The sequence below is a fragment of the Micropterus dolomieu genome, linkage group LG01 (genome assembly GCF_021292245.1).
Source record: "Micropterus dolomieu isolate WLL.071019.BEF.003 ecotype Adirondacks linkage group LG01, ASM2129224v1, whole genome shotgun sequence".
Classification (NCBI taxonomy): Eukaryota; Metazoa; Chordata; class Actinopteri; order Centrarchiformes; family Centrarchidae; genus Micropterus; species Micropterus dolomieu.
The window spans coordinates 39,849,499-39,871,271 of NC_060150.1; the positions used below are offsets into that span (position 1 = coordinate 39,849,499).

Sequence of the window (21,773 nt, forward strand, 5' to 3'; positions counted from 1 at the left end):
GGGGGGGGGGGGGGATTTTCTCTCCTTCTCCTCCTTCTTCTTCCTTTCTTCTTGTCCTCTGATGAATATGCTTATGTTCACCACATGCTGCCTCCTCTGTCTTCTGTGGAAGATAAAGAAGAACAGTAACAAGCCTACATTAATTTTAATGTTTAATTAAGTGCAGTAAAGTTAACTTTAAATTGAATCCATTAACACACATAAAACATTTAACAGAAGCATAAATTCAGCTTAATAATAACTGTCAAGATTAGTTGATTTCTTAGTCATCATTACTAGCGTGAGCTTTAACGTTAGCCTATATGGCATTTAACAAAAAGTGTCAGAACATTTACTGTAAATGCTCAAATACGAGTGCACTACAGATTTAGCTGCGGCTAGCAGCTGTGTGGTTCTCACAAACAACCACACAGCTCACTTTCCCGCAGTTCTGTGTCAGAGCATCCAAACAAAAAAGAAGGAAGACATGGCTGGTAGTATTGTCTTCAAATAGAGTAGCTAAACACCTCAGTTCACTGAAGGAAGCCATCTGACTATGTAAGAAAGCTTGTTGATGTGTGCACTTAGAGTCGACCTCTGTCATCTGACTGGTCCACCAATAGGGGAGAAGTTGACCCCTTGAGACACAGCCCCTCCTCATTTGCATAATAAGGCAGAAATGCTTAGAGAAATGTAAAAAGAGCAGGCAGAAATATATAACCATTGTGGAAATAAACAGGGTAGAAATGCAAAGGAAGAATAATACAGACAAAAATATTAAAACACACACATAAATAAATAAATAAAAAAGAAGTACTTAATAAATAAAGTTGAAGATTATAATGGACAATAAATAAATAAGGTAATTATTACAAAGGTAAGTAAATAAAGAAGCTAATTAAAAGAGATATATACATTTATGTTTCATTGTATAATTTAATTACTGCCTACATTTATTTACCGTGTTTTTTTTAATCGGATGCTTATTTATTCAGCATTTATTCATTTCTATATTTATTTACCTTTATGTCAGACTCAGTCCTCCATATCAAACAAAAAGTCAGGTAAGATTTTAAACTAGCATAGAAAGACTAGCTACCCTTTAAAGGAAACGTTTTTGGGAAAGGTGCTTATTCACTTTGTCACAAAGAGTCACACGAGAAGATCAAATACACTATCGTGCCTGGATGTTAAAATATGTAGCCAGTTAGTCTAGCATAGCACAAAGACTGGAAACACGGGGAAACAGCTAGCTGGGCTCTGTTGGAAGATAACAAAATCCTCCTTTCGGCAGTCTAAAGTTAACTTCTTATCAAGTTATATATTGTATGTTAAATCTGTTCAAAAAGTGTAAAAATTACAAGTTATGGTTTTACAGGGTGTTACTGTATGTGCCAGACTATTTTTTGGCTTGGGAGCGCTAACCAACCCCCTGTAAAACCACTACATTTTAACACTTCAGTGTTTGTAGCTAAACAAAGAAGATATTAGGTGTTAATTAATGAGCTTTAGCAATGATGGAAGGTGTATTTTGTTACTTTCAGACACAGCGAGGCTAGCTGTTTCCCACTGTTTCTGGTCCTTATGCTAAGCTTATCTAACATCCTGCTGGCTGTTGCCTTTTATATAGCGGACAGATGGGATAGTGGTATCAATCTTCTCATATAAATCTCAGCAAACAAACTTGATAAAAGCAGTGACATTTGACATATTCCAAACAAAGTACTTTGTTTTTTAATTTAGCTAAATTGAAGAGTATAACCTAAAACAGGACCATAGAGAAGAATCTGAAATCTTTGAAATAAGACAATAACTCCTTTGTTTTTTTTTACACATCTCGGAGCTTTCCAGAGAGGATGTAACGCGCACAAGGCAAGATATGATCCTAAAATAAGTTATGCTGACTGTTTTTGAATTGCTCTTTTTGCAGTGTAGTGTGTCCACAGACTGAATAATTAAGGAATAGAGAAGGAAGCTGGAGTGTTGTTTTTTTAATCAGTGTCAGCTAGTGAGTAAGTTCTGACAAAGGCACCAACCTGGCACAGATTGTCTTATTGTTCTTGGTCTCTCCTTGGTAAGTATAAGATAAAAAAAAATTCATGGTATTGGCAAACAAATGTTGTTCTCTCAAAGCAGGAAATGCCAGGAATTCATGAATGAAAATATCCACACACACACATATATACATTCTCCTAATCTCGAAGACTCTGCATTCCTAAGAGCTCTTGAACACACATCATGTCACCACCCGAGAGCTGCTGCAACGACCCCAGAGTGCAGAGTGTGTGTGTGTGTGTGTGTGTGTGTGTGTGTGTGTGTGTGTGTGCAGCGAATACATGTCAGGCAAGAGATGTGTGATGTGACGCTTTTTTGGCTGTTGGGAGGCTCTCACTCTCCAGGTGGACGGCTGCATTTCACACAAACACATGAGCGCACACACACTCACGCACACACAGCTGGGATGCTGGGGTGCTGGATATGGCCCAGCATTTTAGCAGATGGCCTGGGTGCTACGCTATCAGTCACCATAGTAACATGCTCTCTTTTTCCTCTTTCTCTCTGTCTTTCTCTCCCTCTCTCTAGTGCTAAGAGAAGGAAAATGGCAGACAAGATTCTTCCGCAAAGGGTGAGGCTGCATATTTTTACCTTTGTTGCTGTGTTTTTTTTCTGTGTGTGTTATTATCTTTTGTGTGCAGAACAGAAAACCCCTGGTCGTTGTTTGATGTCAGGGGTTCTTTGGAAGGCGCAGAGGGCCATATGATTATGTGTAATTTCCAAATGAGAATAGAGAGGATGAGGGGGAGCGATCAGGTGGTTTTAGGGGTTTTTCTTCAGGGGTTCATTCTGTTATTTGGATGGTGGCACATTGATTTAAATTGGAATAGCCAGCGGGAAATGGCAGACGCAAACCACAAGTGGAACCGAAAAGAGGCGGCTGAATCACCGCGTTTCCACAGGTGAGTCTGTGCCGACTGAGGTTGTGATTTTCATCCCGCGGTCTTAGTTTTCGGCCCTGTGCCACGCCATCACCTCGCCAAGTCCTGGCCAGCACACAGAAGGCTTTTACACTGAGACTATTGAGGTCTGGAGACTGTGAGCGTCTTAGCTCAGGTCTTATCCCCTAACATAACCCAGACGCAGAGATAGCAGTAGGCATGGCTAGGGCGCCACTCCACAATAATGAGTCAGGGACAGGGAATGTCTGCCACACTCCTCCGTCTGCTTGCCACATCAGAAAGGCAGTGAGATGGAGATAGAGAAGGAATGAGAGGGAACAATGAAGGCAGCCATTTAGAAAGAAAAATGAAAGGGGAAAGACGAGGGAGGGAGGAGAAGGAGCGAACTGTAGGACTGTGTGTGCACAGTTTGGTAAGTAAGCAGCAGCCCCTGATGCTCTGAGGACTTTCATCGGTATGGTAATGTCTGAATCCTGGCTGGTTGGCTGCACACTCTGCATCTCATTTTGATCCCCAAAGGGTCCCCAGGATCGTGTGGACCACCGTATTAGTGGTTGACTGGGCAGCAGCAAAGGGACTTTTCTATTCATGTCAGCTTCCTACAAGTTAAAGAATGAAAAAGCTTTTGAAGAAACCTTAAGTCTCATATAAAGCAAACATTATCTATTACTGGTTTTTGCTCCTTTTTTATTTGTTTATGGGATGACAAGGTATTAAGTGTCTTTAGTCTCCCCAAACTTGAAATGTTTAGTTCCAGAAGGAGCCAAGAGTTAATTATTAAACCCCTCCATTTTTTATATATATTTTTGGGGTGAGAGATAGGGAACGGCATGCAAACATAAGTCCCTGTCTGGAGTAGAACTGGTGGTTCAGTCAGCACAAACTCATGCTGTGCAGCCAAACTTTATCAAACTTTATTTCAAATTATAGTAGAGATCCCAAACTTTCTAAAAACTTGCAAATATGTCAGGGTGAAGTTTGGGGAAATATGGGGTGTAAAATGATGCACAAGACAAGGCTGAGAACATTTCCATTTGATTTGAAAGGTGCAGCCATAGAAATACTTGTCTTGGGTTTGATTATTTCAATCAGTGTCAATGAAGACCAGGGACAAGTGTGAGGTTTTTTTTTTCAAACTTAAAGGTTCTTAAAGGAGAAATTAAAAGAATAGTTTGACATTTGGGGAAATTTGCTTATTTGCTTTCTTAGCTAGATGAGAATATCAATACCACAATCACATGTGATCAATATGGAGCTACTGCTAGCAGCTGGTTATCTTAGCTTAGCATTAACACTGGGAACTTGTTGAAACAGCTAGACTGGCTCTGTCCAAACTCCAGGACAAAGAAATAGTCGGGCACATAATCCCCTTAATTAAAATGTTAATTAATTAGTGAGCTTTAGAGGTGCTGTTAGTTGGATTTTGTTACCTATGAACAGAGTCAGGCTATCTGTTTCCCCGTTTCCAGTCTTTATGCTAAACTAAGCTAACCAGCTGCTGGCTGTAGTTTACAGATATGAGAGTCTTCTTCTCATCTAACTCTCGGCAAGAAATAAGTGAATAAGTATTTTTCACAACAATTTGAACTATTCCTTTCCTCTTTTTCTATGTATTATACCATACCTTGAAAGGAAACTGTATGTTACTGTATGTTGCTAATCTGCTTGAGCCTTTAATGATATTCAGAGAGCAGAGAGTGAAGGAAATCTAACTTCTTGATCTTGTGTGGGTGAAATGTTGCAGTTGATGTAATCTAAAGATTTTGATGTTGGATTGTCTCCCTTCTGAGCAGATCCGTGAGCTGGTCCCCGAGTCTCAGGCCTACATGGATCTGCTGGCGTTTGAGCGCAAACTGGACCAGACCATCATGCGCAAACGTGTGGACATCCAGGAAGCACTGAAGAGACCCATGAAGGTAAGGACAAGAAAACGTGACTAGTTAGCAGCCGGTGTGCCCTGATGTCTCTCTAAAATGCCGATTATTCATTTCTGGAAGGACAAAAATGTTGTTTGAAGTAATTATTTCTCACCTTTTTTAGTTTTGTTTCATCTTAAAACACATAACAAGTCCCTTTTCAAGACAGAAGACTCCTTGATTCTTATTACACTTAAGCATTTTTTAAATTCTGCTGTTCGGACGGAGCATCTGCAGGATTGCAGTTTAAGATTTTGGGACGTGTCCGTTTAAACTGTGCTATTTTAATGTGCCCTTGTGTCAGCAGCAAAAGCGTAAACTGAGGCTTTACATATCCAACACCTTCAACCCTGCCAGACCCGATGCTGATGACTCAGATGGCAGCATTGCATCATGGGAACTGCGAGTAGAGGGGAAGTTGCTGGATGACGTGAGTTTTGTTCATCAAAAATACACAGTGCGCCCACTCTGACTTGCATGCTGTAGTCACTTTAAAAGTGAAATAACTTGTAAAAAGCCCAGTTTGTGTGGCACTGAGCCCCTGCAGGGTGTAGTGTTATGTCATCTCTGTCGGATGAATTCATTGTGAGTAAAATAGCTGCTTGTCTTCTTAAAAAAAAAGAAAAGAAAACTGAGATCTTGTGCAGCTCTGGGTCATTTTTGGCCAGCAGTGCCAGAAACGTATCTGCTGGCTCAGAACTCAAAATGATTGACTGATGTTGTGAAGAGTTGTTTAGAGGGAGACTGTAAATGCAGCATAAAAAGGAGAATGATCTTACATTAGTTTTGCGCTGCAAGCTTTCCTTGCAAAAAGCTCTAATGTTCTCAGCAGTCCGTGGCAAGGCCGTCATTTCACAGCGGTAAGAAGCTTTTAGGTTTCACAAACCACAAATATTTCTGGTTGAGCTCAAAGGAAGTGGACTATGAGAATGTTTCACTGTCTTTCTGATCTGACTTTGTCTCTTGTGGGTTTTTGATGAGTAACGCTGCTATAAGCAAAGATATGGCAACATGTGTTTGCATTTGCGTGTTAAATGTGCGTATGTGACTCATTTTAGACTTTAACTGACCACCTCTCTCTCTCTCTGTCTGTTTCACAGCCGGGGAAGCAGAAGAAGAAGTTCTCTTCGTTTTTTAAGAGCCTGGTGATCGAGCTGGACAAAGACCTCTACGGTCCTGACAACCACCTGGTTGAGGTCGGTTCAAACATGGCTGCTGCACACTGTGCACAGAGGAACAGGCTGATTTAAGAACTTTAAAAACACACTCACCATCTGATCAAACCTTTATCTGATCTTACAGACTTTTTAGTGTTTAGTACTACCTGACATGAATGTCAGGAAGCACATGGATAAACAACACCTTCAAATGTCAGTGTAAACCCATGAATTTAATTTTACACTTTTAGTGGCAAATAACAAACATGCTAAGATGCTAGGTACGTAATACAGTACAGTCTGTAAGTATGGAGGTACTTGGACAGTAACACACTTTTTCAGTGGATTTGAAATGAAACCATGAATATGAGGGTAAAACGCTGAGATCGACCTTTAAAGGAATACTCAACCAATAATATGTCTTTTGACTAATTAAAACACAACCTTGTAGTCTTGAAAGGTGATTCTAAATGGTTTGTTTTGCGTCTTCCGTCTTCATGGAGGAAGGTAGCTATAGTCAGCAAATGGATCGACAGCGGAGAGAAGAAATTTACTCGCATGGTGTTGCAGGAGGGAATGACCCTAGCGTTGGTAGTGTTAAAGGCATAAACTGCAAATGCAATCTATAGAATTTTAAATTATAAAGCTTCTCAACAAACACTGTTTCTCTCCTTCACTGTCCTTGCACTCACCGGAGCCAAGCATCGCTTTACTTGCTGCTTGTATAATTTCTCTTTCCGGTTATAAAACAAGGACATAAAAAAAAAACAATAATTGCTGAATGAAAGGTCAATCCTACCCGTCTCTCAAACTGGCTGGATCCTCATGATTTCACATGTGAATTTGTGACCAGAAGTGAAAACATCTGCCCTGTCTGACCCCAGCCAGTCCATATTAACCCTCTTTTAGCTTCTGTTTCTGGTCTCTATCAACCCCTGAGGGAAATATCTGCCTCTTTAGCTGCTAAATGCTCCACTGTGTTCACCAGCTAGTCACTAACGGTGTCTGTCTGACATTTGTGAGCCAGACATTTAAACAAAAATCTGAAACTTGGAATAAAGCTCCCTAAAGCCAAGGGAAGCTGCAGATTCAGGTGATAGACCCCTTTCACATTGATCCACTGTTTGTCATTTGATACATTCTTACATATAATATCCTTTATAGCCGCTTTAAGAAAAGCAGTGTGGGTGGATAACAGGTGTTAATGAAATTAGCATCACCTGTGCAGTTCTTTCCATGACAAGTCTGCTGTGAAAAATGTCCATTAAAGCTGAAGCTCAGCACTTTACCCCGATAATCATTGTTTAATTTCAAATCCAAAGAGTTGGAGCACAAAACAGCAAAAAGTGTCCTGTCCACTGTCCTGCCAAGACATAATGAAAAGATCAATGTCACTCTCACGTCTGTCGGTTAAATGTGAAGCTAGCTTAGCATAGTATAAATACTGGAAACAACTTGTCACTTCAAAAATGAGTGCTTTAATTTGAGCTCACATCCATTAGTAATAAATAGCTTTTGTATGCTGTACCAATCAGTGACTGTTCGGCCTTGCAGTCAGGGTCAGTGACGGCCTCTTCATTATGTAGAGGTAAGACTTTCACTGAAAATTGCTATTTTGTGGTGTCTTGAGCTACAGTCACCCCAACTAACCTGCTCCTTTGTACATCCCCATTGGATGAATAGAAAATAAAACAGATGGAGAGACTGGACTGCCCACTCTCCTTTTTAATAAATAGATTTTGTATTACAACATAAAGGAGAGGGTTGTTTATTTTTAATATTGTAAGGTTGTTTTAAAATGCAGGCGTGAGAGCTGGAGCAAAAACAAGTGCTTACATATTAAAAAACAATCTTTAGCTGCCCTTCACGTCGTATCTTCAGAAAAATGTATTTAAAAAAAACACTTTAAGTGTTTCAGAGTGAAAATTATGACTTCTCAAGGTTCCTCCTTTTAAAGAGGGTGTTTTAGCAAGGCACTCAGGTGCCTCGCTTTGAATGATTTTCCATCAAAAGAATTTTTTTCTCTACCTTGAGGTACAATCAGTATCTGTTCTGAATCAGACATTGGGTAGAGGGAAACATTACTCTGTATTGCATGCCAAGTCACTGCAATCAACTGTACTGAAGACGCTGTTTAAAGTGCTTTTTCTGTTCAGTGTCAGTTAAGATAAAATGGAAATGGAAATAGCATTTCATCTGTGGTTAAATACAGAGGAGGCTCTGATATCTGTAAATACAAAGACTAAAACACACAATCTTATGGAAATAGTTGTATTTGGCCGGGCTGATATTTAGCTTTTCTGTTATTTCAAGTCAAGTCTCTACTGATAGTGTGATAACATTCAGCTACACAGCCACACGGTTAACCTTTTGCTATCTTGGTTTCTCAGCACACGGAGCATGGCCACTTAGTAGAAATGTTCCCTCTCACCAAAAACCCAAACTTGGCACTCTGGGCCAAGATCAAGGCTGCTAGATACAGCTGCACTCAAGTGATTTCTTTGTTTGCTCTTTTTTTTGCGCATTTGTTAAGTGTGCCAAATCTCCAGCTTCAAATTGTCTGAAAACCTCTGAAAAATAGGTTTCAAATCTCTATAACATTAAATATTTTGTAACAATCACAGTAAAGTCCAGGAAGAAACATCCTCTTATATATACAGTATATTTATGTGTTCATTATTATCAGCAAGGCAAACACCAGCACGCTAACATGCTCACAATGACAATGCTAAAATGCTGCTGTTTAACAGGTATAATATTTACCGTGTTAGCATGCTAGAGTATGCTAATTACAGCTAAACACAATGTACAGCTGAAGAAATGTAATCTGTTTTTGCACACAAAGCAAAATATTGAATTGAAAATATTGGATTGCTAGAGGAAATGCAAAGAGATCGCCAAAGTTATAACAATGAATCCTGACTTATACATGAATGTCTGTACCAAATTTCACAGCAATCACTTCAATAGCTGTTGAGATAATCCACTCAAAACCACAAACGTGAACCTCTAGTGGCGATAGAGGGGAAGTCAGGGAACGACAAAGTAATTATGATCCACGCCACTAGCTAAAGAAATGTAATCTGCTTCGTCAGGACTGTGTGGGTGTGGTTTGCAAGAAAGCCAGAGAAAAAAACAAAAAAGTAACCTCTCATGTAAAATAACCAAAACTGTTGTACCTGTGTGTTCATGTTAGATCCCACCGCACATATTAAGAAGAAGGTTGTCAGAGCCTTTAAAGCAGGAATTAATTAGTGATTATGATTAATAAAGTGTTTCTCACTGTTCACTCTGAATACGCCGGCTCAGTTTGGGGTGTGTAGTCAGCTTTTGGTGGTTTGCACTTTCAGTGGCACCGCACGCCCACCACCCAGGAGACGGACGGCTTCCAGGTGAAGAGGCCGGGAGACGTGAGCGTGCGCTGCACTCTGCTGCTGATGCTGGATTACCAGGTGGGGGGGCCACACAATCTCACAACAGCTCACAACTCTGTCCAGAAATAGACTCTCCTCTGTTACAACTCTGTGACTAATCCACGCCATGAAATCAGCTGCTGTAGCGACGACCTGCAGGCCTGACATCACTGATAACCGCCAGTCCACAGAAACATCAGAGTGCATTTAAGACTGAAGATAAAGATGTCAGATGTGATGATGTAAAAGCTCTGAGGTGGGCGTTTGTAAAAAAAAAAAAAAATGTTTGTGCTGCGGTTATATCGTCTCCACAGCCTCCCCAGTTTAAGCTGGACCCTCGCCTGGCTCGCCTGCTTGGCATTCACACTCAGACCCGCTCCTGCATCATCCAGGCCCTCTGGCAGTACGTCAAGACCAACAAGCTGCAGGACTCCCATGACAAGGAGTACATCAACTGTGACAAGTACTTCCAACAGGTACGGGACTCTCTATATGCCATAAATCACACTGCTGTTGCACAAATATCAGGATAATATATCACTCGGACAACGTGAGCTGCTTCCATTTCAGTCAAACTTAAGAAAAATGAACCAACATGCTCTTCCACCATACATTTTTTAAATATACATATATTTGAACATTTAAAGGAAGTAAAATGTGTTGTAATAACTGCACTTTAAAGCTTTAAACTTTTAAACGTTATGTCTCCTCTCCTCTACAGATATTTGACTGCCCTCGGCTGAAGTTCTCTGAGATTCCTCAGCGCCTCACCAACCTCCTCCTACCCCCCGATCCCATCGTCATCAACCATGTTATCAGGTAGCTTCATGTTTTACCGTACATAGAGCTTTAGTGTGTTTTTTTCAATTTCCCTTTGTTGCTTTTATGTTTTATGTAAAGCATTTTGAATTGCCTTGATGTTGAAATGTGCAATACAAATAAACTTGCCTTGCCTTATTTACCAGGCAGTCCTTGTAATTAAAATGATGATAAAAATAGGAAGAAGAGTTTCTATTTTATGGTTTGCACATGGTTCCCTTGTGCCCTATTTGTGCCACAATGTATTTTTATTATGAATGGGGGAGACCGTTTTTCCCCGCACCTGTAAAAAATCTAAAAAGACATTTTATGAAAATAGCTATAAAACCTTTCTTTGTTTCCTCTTCAAGCTTTTTCTAAATAGTTTTAAAGTAGTGGTTTCTTTCATTTTTAAATAACTTTATCACTAAGTAAATAAAATCATTTTAAATAAGAAATAAAATTTAATCAAATCAATAAACTTACTACTGCACCGCCAGTGGTGGCAACTGACCTCATAAACAATAGGTGGCAGCAGTTGACTGTACAGTCAATACTTTTTGTAGAGTTGTAACACAGACCGACAGATTATTCACTACACAAAGAAAATAAAAATGAAAAGAACATCTAATTAAGGAACAGAAGTATTTCATGGATTCAGTAATCCTGCAGATGATTTCTTGAGGTTCTGTGATGATTTTCTCACTTGTGCATAAATAAACGTTTTGCTCCCTGTCAGCGTGGATCCCAACGACCAGAAGAAGACGGCCTGCTACGACATTGACGTGGAGGTTGAAGATCCCCTGAAGAGCCAGATGAGCAGCTTCCTCCTCTCCACCGCCAACCAGCAGGAAATCGCCTCGCTCGACAACAAGGTGAGACCTCCAGCGTCACAGAATACAAATTCTGGATTGATTCTGCTTTACCTTTGATGCTGTTCATCACACTGAGGTGATACGTGAGCTGCCTCATGGAAACAGCCAGTTTTACTGCATGTATTTTTTAACAGGAGTAGTTTGCTTGCAGTGGATTTCACGCCCCACTGTTAAACATGGGACTCATTTATTCACATTTTACTTTTTAAACTGACATTTTTGTCAAGAGCAGGTGGCTGTGGGTGAGCAGGAAGGATGGGTGGGACCAAAAACTTGCACTTAAAACAAGTATCGCTGGGCGTAGGTTTCATCAACATTGGAGGCCACATATTAAGCGGACTGGGGGTCCACCCACAGAAAATTTCCTGCATTCTGGCGAAATTTTCTGCACCAACTTATGGTGTAAATGTCTTTCTTTATGAAAAGGGTAACACAAAATTCAGGTGGCATGTAAAACTATAACAGAATATAACGCAGTAAGGGTCTCTGGCAATAATTTTTGCTTTGAGATATGTTTCTTCTGTAGATCAACTTTTCTCATGTAATAACATCCCTGCTGAGTCAGCACATGCGCAGGCATGATTTAGTGTTCCCTCCTCTTTGTGTCTTTTGTTTGGGGAAGTAACTTTAAATGTGGAAACTTCACTTCATTGATAAATTAATTAATTTTAAGGAACGAAGTTCATGTTTTATGGTGGTCATTCAACCGTGTAAAACATGAATTTAGTTCCTTCATGTTTACATGGTTGAATGACAATTAACGAACTGAACTGAACTGAACTTAATTTATAAAACCCTGGACTTTAATAGCTTCTGTGTTTCAGCAAGGTTTTTGCTCATGTTCAAAACTTTCTGCACTTTCAAACACATATCTTTGTTCTCTGACGTGTCAAGATAAAAGTCTTGATATTACGATAAAATAGGTCAGAATTAAAAAAATTGCTCTGCTGATATGATACAGAACTGTCTCTATGTTAGGTTGAGACAAGTGTGCCACTCTTCATAGGAGGTTCAAACCCGACACTTCTGATCGGGCATAAATCTCACAACAAATCCACACAAATGTCAACTTCAGTACCTCCGATAAAGTGCAGCTCATAGCTGCTTCAGTGGGAAGCATCCTGGAGCAGAGAGACAGTCCCAAACAGAGCAAAGGTGTCTCTGAGCGAGGGGCGACGCAGCGACACAAAGCTGCCGGTCAAAGGAGTCTGCAGTGCAGTCTAAACATTTTACAAGCCTAAATAACTGGACACTGCCAGGAAATACTGCCACATGCACATACGACTCGAAGCGACCGATTCTGTTATGACCTTATTCCTGAATTATTACAACAGTGGCTGTCATAGTTGACAGACTACAGTTCCGCCTTTAGGATGATGTTATTCTCTCGCTAATTTGCTACTGACCGTTTACCGTTGTAACAAATAAATTGACTAGACACTGAGAGACAACAGTGGCTATACTAAAAAAAAATGTAATTAAAATTATTGCCAGGCACAATTCAGTAGTCGCTGGACATTGGTGGGGACATGTCCCTACCATGACTATTTAATTCAACCATTCAGCACGTTAATGTTTGTTCATGTCAGTTTATTGCCATTTTACATTTGCATGATACCTGTTTCTGTGTGATACACTCTTTCTCCTACACTTTTGAGAAGATCACCATGCTATTTGAAAAAGAAGGCTTTGCACACTTAAAACCAAGTCACGTTTTTAACGAGTCACTAAATTCACCGCTTCAGTCTTCACCTTTTTTTACCGTTAAAGTTTACATCTATAAACCCGTCACTTTATGATGAACTGTATATAAGTGTGAGAGGTTTGAATATTTGAGTTCTGAGAGATGATACAGAATCAAAATTACTAGTTTTTGTTTTCTCATGTATGGAATGGATATTGTTTTCAGGATACACGGATTGTTCAGATGAGGTTGAGGTTTCTGCTTTGTCCTTGATGTATAGTAATGTTACTGTTACCTCTTTCAGATCCATGAGACCATCGAGTCCATCAACCAGCTGAAGATCCAGAGGGACTTCATGCTCAGTTTCTCCAGAGATCCCAAGGGCTACATCCAGGACTGGCTCAAATCCCAGAGCCGAGACCTTAAGGTTCGATACTACAATTTATATGCGCACAGACGTCGCTGCCTTTCATAACTTTAAGTTACATTGAAACAACTCGCTTTATGTTCTGGATGTTTGGGCAGAAAATAAAATGCAGAAGGGTTATACATGAATGTAAAACCAAATAAACCACTTTTGAAACCAACAACGACACTTTTATAGTAACAACTAAAGAAACACAAAGTCGGGCTTTTCATTCAATTAACAATACATTAAAAAAAAACAGCTAGCTCCTAGAAGCTACAGTGTGTTGGTCAAGAGGGAATTTTGCTTTGAAATACTGCCTGCTGCAAATTACATGCAATATTTAGTTTATTAAAAAACAAAAAAGAATCTCAAACTGTATCCACCCATATCACACAGCAGCTGCACATTCATCACATATAATATTAACGATATCCAAGGAAGGTTAAAATCAAGGGCAACTGGACTCGGTTGAAGATAATCTTCAACCAATATTAACGAAAGTTATTATTTAGGCCTGTAATTAAAGCTGGGGTAGGTAATGATGGAGGAACTAGCAAGAGATAGCTAGATCTTGAAAGTATCCTACTGAAAAAATCCCACCTACTCCCTTCAGGCCACTCCCGGCACATTTTCATGTGCAGTGAGTGCACGGGCAGTGTAGACCAGGTAGACAGGCAGGTCTGTTTCAGTCACGCCGAATGAAATGATTGGCCGAACGTGTTGTAGTTCTGCAAAAGCCACAGATATGTTTCATTTTTGTGTCAGAGCATTTGATTTATTGATTGCTGTCAGGATCTAAAGAGAATTTCAACAAATATAACAAAAACATGCTTCTGAAATAAATGGCAGCTTTAATGACTGGAACTGCTTATTGTCTGTAGTTAATGACAGACGTGGTGGGGAACCCGGAAGAGGAGAGGAGGGCGGCGTTTTACCACGAGCCCTGGTCCCAGGAGGCCGTCAGCCGCTATTTCTACTGCAAGGTGAGGAGACGGCATCTAATTATCTTCTACACTCATCTGACAACAACGCTCTGCCTTCGGGATGCTCACATGAAATATTCACCTTTTTTTTTTTTCTTCTTCTTCTCCTCTTTCCTCATCAGATCCAGCAGAGGAGACAGGAGCTGGAACAGGCCTTAGCTGTGCGCAACACCTAAACCAAGGCCCTCCTGAACCTCTTCATCTGATTACAGAGCTGTGTGTGCGTATGTGTGTTTGGATGTGTGTGTGAGACCATCTCTGTAGTCTGGTGAAACAGTATAACTCTAAAAATGTCTGTAATTAAAAAAACAAAACAGTGATGACGATGCAATTTCAGAGGTTTTGAAAATTAGAGAAGGAGGTTTTTTTATCTCACGACAGCAGTGACGTGCTCGTACGGAAGCCCAGATCTCGACGCACACTGCGTGTTCGATTTGGGCAGGGCTGTGAGGACATCATCAGTAACCGCATGTATTCCCCCCACTCAGAGGTCACGCCCTCAGACCGCAGGCATCCTCAGCTTCACCGCCTTACAAACAAAACTTCCTCTTCGTCCTCCACTTTCCGCTTTGTAAATATGTCACAAATACGTCAAGACAAACTGAGCCGGCTGCTCACACACACACACACACACACACAGCTGTGTTTTTGGATTCTCATCTCGAAGAGTTTGACTCTGTGTCCGACAGAAACGTAACCCAGTGCTGTGGATGAGTCTTCATATTTAATGTTTTTGGAACTGTTTTTTTTTTTTGTAGGGGGGGTGTGATTGTGTCTGTTATTTTAATTTGTTTTTCTGAAAGATAAATTGATTAATTACACCAGCCAAGACAAGATTACACAAGACAAGATTACAGTGTGACACACTGGGTTGCAGGGAATCGATGCCCTGCGCACTGGATTTCATTCATGTTCAGGTTTGAGTGAATTCATTGGAAAACCTCCCATGTGTCTCGTTTTAGCCTCGTTCGCCAGTAAACTGTTTTCCTTTTACTAATTCCTACAACAGTATTAGTCAACTGAACTAAAGTATTATCACATTAACAGCTCTGTGTCTATTTATAGCAAGAATAGTGTTTTAACGTAAGAGAAACAAGTATTGATCATCAGAATAATTGTTTTTTTTCTTCCCTTAATCATAGAAAAATTACTAATAGGCCTGTGCATGTTGGGACTTGTCGACTGATTTGTTTTGTCAAAGTCGCTCACTGCCTCTTCCTTGTGTAGTAGTTTGCCAGTTAGTGTCCTGAAGGTGTTACCAAAGGTTGCAACAAGAAGAAGAGAACAAGATCACTGAAATAGGAATGGGCAAAACAGATCCTCACCTGGGTTTAACAGAAATTGGAAAAAACGTCCTTGTCTTAACAAATCTGAACAATTTATATAGTTTCAGAGAGAATTTACTCCCAAATGTTTGCATTTTGTAGCTAATTAGGACTCACATTTTTGTAAACAAACCCATAACCTGGTAAAACGTAAGCCCAAGTCTGGAGAATGTTGTCCATTTCTACACTTTTATGTTACATGAAGAAGAAAAATTTAGTTTTTTTCTTTTCTAGAGATGTGAATGTAAATATGTTTTTTTTTTTCCCCAACTGGGGCCAACTGTATAGTATACGGCAGACTATCTGTGTGTGTTTGTTTTGGGGGGTTTTGGGGAGGGCAGCAGGGGGGGGTGAGTTACATGGTGCAGTAATGGGAGCTCCATGAGTTTTGAATTAGTAGGGCAGGAATGTTAGTGTTCCTCTGTGTACTATCTTCGGTTGGGGTGGTTTATTTTAGGTCCATCCCGTAACTATCGTGGGAGCTAGAAGCTGCGACAAACAAAGACTTCCCTTGCTTTCAACCTCAGTAGCTGTAACACATGGTAATAATTTGCACCGATCTCATTTTACCATTTATTTTTTTAAATGACACTTGACCTGTATGTATATGTTGTAATGTCAGATGGAGGATTTTTTTCTCTCAGCAGTCAGTTTCTAGCTGGAACCTTTTTTTGTGGGTTTCTTTGCACTGTGCTGTAATTCCTTTGTCGGGACTCTCTCCGTCATGGGTGAGACTCTCTTTTTATTATCCCAGCATACACAATAAGTGATTGGATGATTTAACGATGACCTATGCATGCTCCATGGACGTTAATTAATACATCTGAGACCGTGTGTAAATATAAAAAGCTGGCATAGCAGTCTGTGTGACAAGCAAAAGACTTGTTGAAATGCCTTCTGGAAACTTTTTTGCCAAAAATGATAAGCCCTACCAGCAACTAATTGTAGGTGTGATTTTTCTGAACTGTGTTTTTGTTACTAAGTTATATTAACTGCACTCATTAGAGGAGACACAGTAGTCATTGGTAGTATCTTAGTCATGTGTCTGACCTGGAGTGATTTGTCTTTTTATGGCGGGGACATTCACTTTGTTGTCATACTGTCACTGATTCACTAGCACCCTCTTGTGGAGGAAACTAAAAGCTGCAACTCCTGGGTGACTTCAGCTTTGAGCACCACAGTATCAGAATATCTGACAAAACGTTAAGGGACGACTGTGTCTCCTGTTTCTGAACATACTGTTGACATGTTTGTCCCACTTCCTGCATGTGTTTCTAAAGAGTGGGATCTGCTCTTTCTCTGTTTACACTGTTGTCAGAGCGTCACCAACAGGAAGGTAATAGTATACATAATGCTGTATATCGGTTAAGAGCAAACTAAGTTTGGTGATTTCATTCTACAAAAAAAAGAAAAGAAAAAAGGGAAAACAGCTGTGACATTTGCGAGACAGTCTGGATGTAAATAAAGAAGCGCTTGCCAAAGTTTGTAAATGCCATGATATCTTAAAGTGTCTTTTTTTCACCTTTATGATCCCGACATGTCGATGTGTAGGCGCCTTTATATCCACATAATAGAAACTTTACTTAAACCACAGGTTCCCTTTGTAGGTAAATGATATCATTGGATTTTTTGTGCTTTGCTACAGAAATTTACATATTGTGTCAGGCTCAGCCTTTTAAAGCTACATCTAAATGTTTTACAGAGAAATAATAATAATAAATTTAATTTATACTGCGTTTTTTTTTAGAAGCTAAGTGCTTCACATGGTTGAACCAGGATTAAACATTCCAGGGCTAAGGCAAAAAAAAAATATGGCAATAACATTAAATGAATCCCACATCAATGCATAACAATAATAATACAACAGAATAAGAGATGTTTGCATTCAAAAGATGTGCTCGAATTAATAAATGGCTTTTTTGAAAAGATGAGTTTTGAGAAGTGATTTAAAATACGTCACTGACTCTGATCCTCGGGCAGGGAGTTCCAGAGCCGAGGGGCCCTGACTGCAAAAGCCCAGTCACCTTTAGTCTTGAGCAGGGACTAAGGGACAGCCAGACGAGCCCTGCCTGAAGATCTGAGGCTGCGGCCTGGCTTATGAAGTGCTTTAAAAGTAATCAAAATAAAGTAACCAGCGAAGAGAGGCTGAAACAGGGCTGATATGATCTTGTCTTCTAGTATCTGTTAAAAGCAGAGCAGCTGCATTTTGTACCAGCTGAAGTTACAATAATCTAATCGAGGTGAAATAACAGCATGAATGACCTTCTCAGATCAGGTCAGTAGAGAAAAGATCTGATCTTTGAGATGTTCCTTAGATGATCATTGTCAAATGTCACACCCAAGTTTCTGGCTACAGGTTAGATATTTGAAGACAGGGATCCAAGATGATTCTGTGAAATAGGGATGGACTTTAGGGGACCAAAGAGAATTATTTCCGATTTGTTTTTGTTTAGCTAAAAAAGATTTTGGGACACCAGCACTTTATTTCTAACAGGATAAAAGATTAGGATCAAATTCTTCTTCACTGGTTTTTAGTGGGGCATACATCCGTGTGTCATCTGCGTAACAATGGTACTGAATTTTGTCTGTCTTTATGATATGTCCAGCGGTAACATACAGAACAACAAGGGGCCAAGGATGGAGCCTTGGTGAACACCACGGGTCAAAGGGGCCGCTGAAGAGGAGGCTTTACCCATGACTACTGAAAAAGTCCTGTTTGATAAATAGCATCTAAACCATTTTAAAGCGGTTTCCCTGACGCCAACCCACCATTCAAAGCGCTCCAGTAAGATGGAGTGATTAATAGTGTCATGCAAAGCTCAAATCAAGAATTAAAATCGAGTAATCACCAACATCAGATGTAAGTCACTTTGAAGAGAGCAGATACGGTGCTGTGACATGCACGGAAACCTAATGGAAATTTGCCAAAAGTATAATTTAAAAAGTATTCATAAAAGAAATCAACTGTAAGAAAACAGTGTTCTCTAAAACGTTTGAAAGGAATTTAGAAATGGGTCTCAAATGTTTTTAATCTGCAAGGCCAAGGTTTCTTAAGAAGTGGGTGTATTTCTGTGTGCTTAAGGCAGGAGTAAACAGCCAGTGGACAGAGACCTATTTGCAATCAATGAAATAGTGGGACCAACGCTTATTTGCATCGCTTTGAGAAATCTGGCTGGCATACAAGCTAAAGAACTCGATGAAGGCTTTAATTTGCCCAGTGTGTCCTTTACAGTGCACAGTCACAGGGCCTGAAAGTAAATGAGCAAGGCTGAGGGTTTGATGGAGAAGGAGGTTCATTTGTGGCATGCCCAATCTGGACTTTAATTTATTTTGGTTGTGAAGGCTAAAAATGCCAGTAACATGCCTCATAAGATATAATTTAAAATAAACGTCAGGATGTGAGTTTCATACTCTTTCCTTCAATATGTGATGTTTCTGACAAACGACCAAGAACATAACCACTGATATACCGTATAACTGGGTTATATCCGATTATATCTGTTATTATCTAGGAATCAGTGGTAGTACATATAAAGTAACTGTCACTGGGATTAAGGCAAGATATTAGATTAGATAATAATCATATTACAATTCAAGTGCCTCTTGTTTTCACATCTAAAGATTATAAAAGATACTTTTTTACGTTTATCACAAAGTGAACTGGGTTGAATTTATAAATCAAGTAATGGGACAAAACTAAAAGGAGGGAGGTTCACTGGAGAATTACTCAGTGAACGTGTGAAGTTTTCTTTTCCATATGAGTTTTACCCTGACACTAAGGAAGCACATGATAAAAGAAGACATCCCGCCATTTTACTTATTTATATTGTACCTTTTACTTCACTACAATTATTTGACAGCTTTAGTTAGGCCTACTAGTTACTTTACATTAAGATCTTTGAATGTATGTAGGCCTCTATCTTGATAGAAATTACACTACATGTATCACTACTTTTTCAGAATTTTTATAAAATAATCAATCACTCAATCAATCAGTGAATAAAATGAGCTCCAATCCTGATTATTCCTATATATTTTTATTTAATTAATTTAAGTAACATTTTCAATGCAGGACTTTCAGCTACTTGTAACAGAGTATGTTAACAGTGTTGTATTATTACTCTTACTCAAAAGGTCTGGATATTTCCTCCACCACTGAGTTACTTGATCTATTTTCACTCGATCTTTTCATCTTTGTACACCTTACAGCAGCTTTAAAGCAGATGAGGATCGTCTAGCTGCATGTTGTGGAGTTTTTTTCAGGCCGTTTTTGGTTAAGGTTCTTTCTCAAACAGAAGATAGAGGTATGGTTTATAGTCGGACGTAAACAATTACCATAGCAACCGGACACTGCGGCTGTTTTCTGAGTGTTCTCTAACCACATGCAGTGTTAACATCACTACACTGTAAAGTTTAGCACACTGTACTGGCAGGAGTACTACCCATGTATAGAAACTAATGTGCGAGTATCAGCTGTTATCAAACTGTATACTTCTGCATTTTAAGTAGACTTGTTATGAACTTTACCAAGAGGATAAATAGTAAACTGGAGAGATTAAAACTGAATCTGAGTTATTTCTGTTTATGTAAGCTATAAGAAACAGAACAATGTCTATATGAACATCACCACTACATATATATCATATCACACTGACAATAATGATATTTTTATCAGCTTTAGCTGTAGATATTGTGTCCCTATTTTACCAAGCATACCATACAGCTTCCAGGCAGGTTGCTGGGCCTAACATTATATTTATAAGTCCTTACCTTTATGTGTTGTGTCCTGAAGAATGGGGTATTTACACATTTTATACAGCCTCATTTGGATGATAATAAAATTTATCACATTTTATATATGACTGAAACCACATAAAATGTGATAAATTTTATTATAAATAAAAATATGGATGTGGATGTACCAAATGTGTACGTAAAAAATTAAAAAATTGCCCCATTTTAAACTAGAAAAGACTCAAGAGCAAACCAAAGCTGTACAATTCTCAAGATTTTATTAATAGAAAATATTTTAATTAACATCTACTGGCTCCACATGAAAATACACAGCGACCATTCTTTTAACTGAGTACAGTGACAAAACAAAATACTATCTTGCAATGTTGAGAACAACAAAAGTCACACCTCAAGCGTTGACTGAGACATATTTGTTTACCAGATTTCATCTAAATCTCTTTTAGAGATGTTTTTTTAGATATCTTACAAATAGACAAATTAGTGAGTATGTCTTTGGCCGAGGATAATATTAATTGTAGGACTGATCTGGCTTTGCCTTCATTAATAAATATCTTAACCTGAAAACCGCGAACCAAGACTTCTGTGCTGGTTTCACATTTATGTCCCATGTTAAACTGTTAACCAACAAAGGCTGACTGCCTCATCCATCCATCAGGATCTTTTGGCCGATCTGCTAAGCGGGGCAGGTGCAGTGGACTCCATGAAGGCTGATGCTACATGCTGGGGAAAGAAAAAACATGTTTATAATGTAACACACCATCACAGCAACCTTTCTACCATCGGGGTTGAAATGCAGAACTACCGAGAGACACTTGTACAAAAGGCAGATCATGCAGTTCACAAGTTGTTCATTTGTGAAAAAAAACAGAAGAAAAGACAACATATAGAACTTTTGTATTGTGTTAAGTGTTGAGGCAAAGCTGCCACCTTGTGATTAAAAAGTGCCATTAGCTTTTGATTGCACAGAATATCCATGAACATTAAGTACTAGTTTCTGTTAATAAGGTACACCAAGCTAAAACTATTGCAGTCCAGTAAAACAGCCCTACAATAAATTATATCCCAATGAAGCTAGTAATGTTTTTTGTAATTTCTAAGATGTGTTTTTACTCTTAATCTCCAAAATGGCTGTTTCAAAACAGACATTTTTACTCTACAGAATAAGCTGTGATTGGCTCCAGCCCCCCAAGGATAAGCGGTTGACGATGGATGGATGGAAACTGGTTCCAGCGTGCTGTGTTCATGGATGTTTCTGAACGTGGTTCACCATCACATCTCAGTTACAGTGAAAGAAGCTGCAGTTGAGTACAGATGTTAAATAATAATAAGATCCTTCCTTTCTGTAAAGAAGAAAATGTAATTAGAACAAAAGCCAACCTAAATGGAACAACCACCGGCCCTGCCATGAGATCGACCTTCTCTGTCTGAGTGGTGTTTAATAATATGTATGTATCATGTGTCTTCTTAAGTTTCAGTATGTTGAGCTCTCAGGACCTCCATATTGCAAGCATTGGTACCACAC

At 39.3% G+C, this 21,773-nt stretch overlaps 1 protein-coding gene across 9 annotated transcripts in view; it reads left to right on the forward strand.

Annotated features, from left to right (window-relative positions):
- smarcd3b (SWI/SNF related, matrix associated, actin dependent regulator of chromatin, subfamily d, member 3b) overlaps positions 1 to 16,991 on the forward strand; it is a 49,161-nt gene extending 32,170 nt beyond the window's left edge. For 6 of the 9 annotated variants that reach the window (XM_046053615.1, XM_046053787.1, XM_046053534.1 and 3 more), the window contains 11 exons: positions 2,563 to 2,605; positions 4,730 to 4,852; positions 5,157 to 5,282; positions 5,953 to 6,048; positions 9,360 to 9,461; positions 9,737 to 9,898; positions 10,144 to 10,241; positions 10,960 to 11,095; positions 13,084 to 13,206; positions 14,070 to 14,171; positions 14,294 to 16,991. In XM_046053615.1, the coding sequence (XP_045909571.1) occupies positions 2,563 to 2,605; positions 4,730 to 4,852; positions 5,157 to 5,282; positions 5,953 to 6,048; positions 9,360 to 9,461; positions 9,737 to 9,898; positions 10,144 to 10,241; positions 10,960 to 11,095; positions 13,084 to 13,206; positions 14,070 to 14,171; positions 14,294 to 14,347 (1,165 nt within the window). In that variant the 3' untranslated portion in view covers positions 14,348 to 16,991. The remainder of the gene's footprint in view (positions 1 to 2,562; positions 2,606 to 4,729; positions 4,853 to 5,156; positions 5,283 to 5,952; positions 6,049 to 9,359; positions 9,462 to 9,736; positions 9,899 to 10,143; positions 10,242 to 10,959; positions 11,096 to 13,083; positions 13,207 to 14,069; positions 14,172 to 14,293) is intronic. The other 3 variants (XM_046053278.1, XM_046053862.1, XM_046053444.1) reach the window with 1 other exon arrangement.
- The last annotated feature ends 4,782 nt before the right edge of the window (positions 16,992 to 21,773 follow it).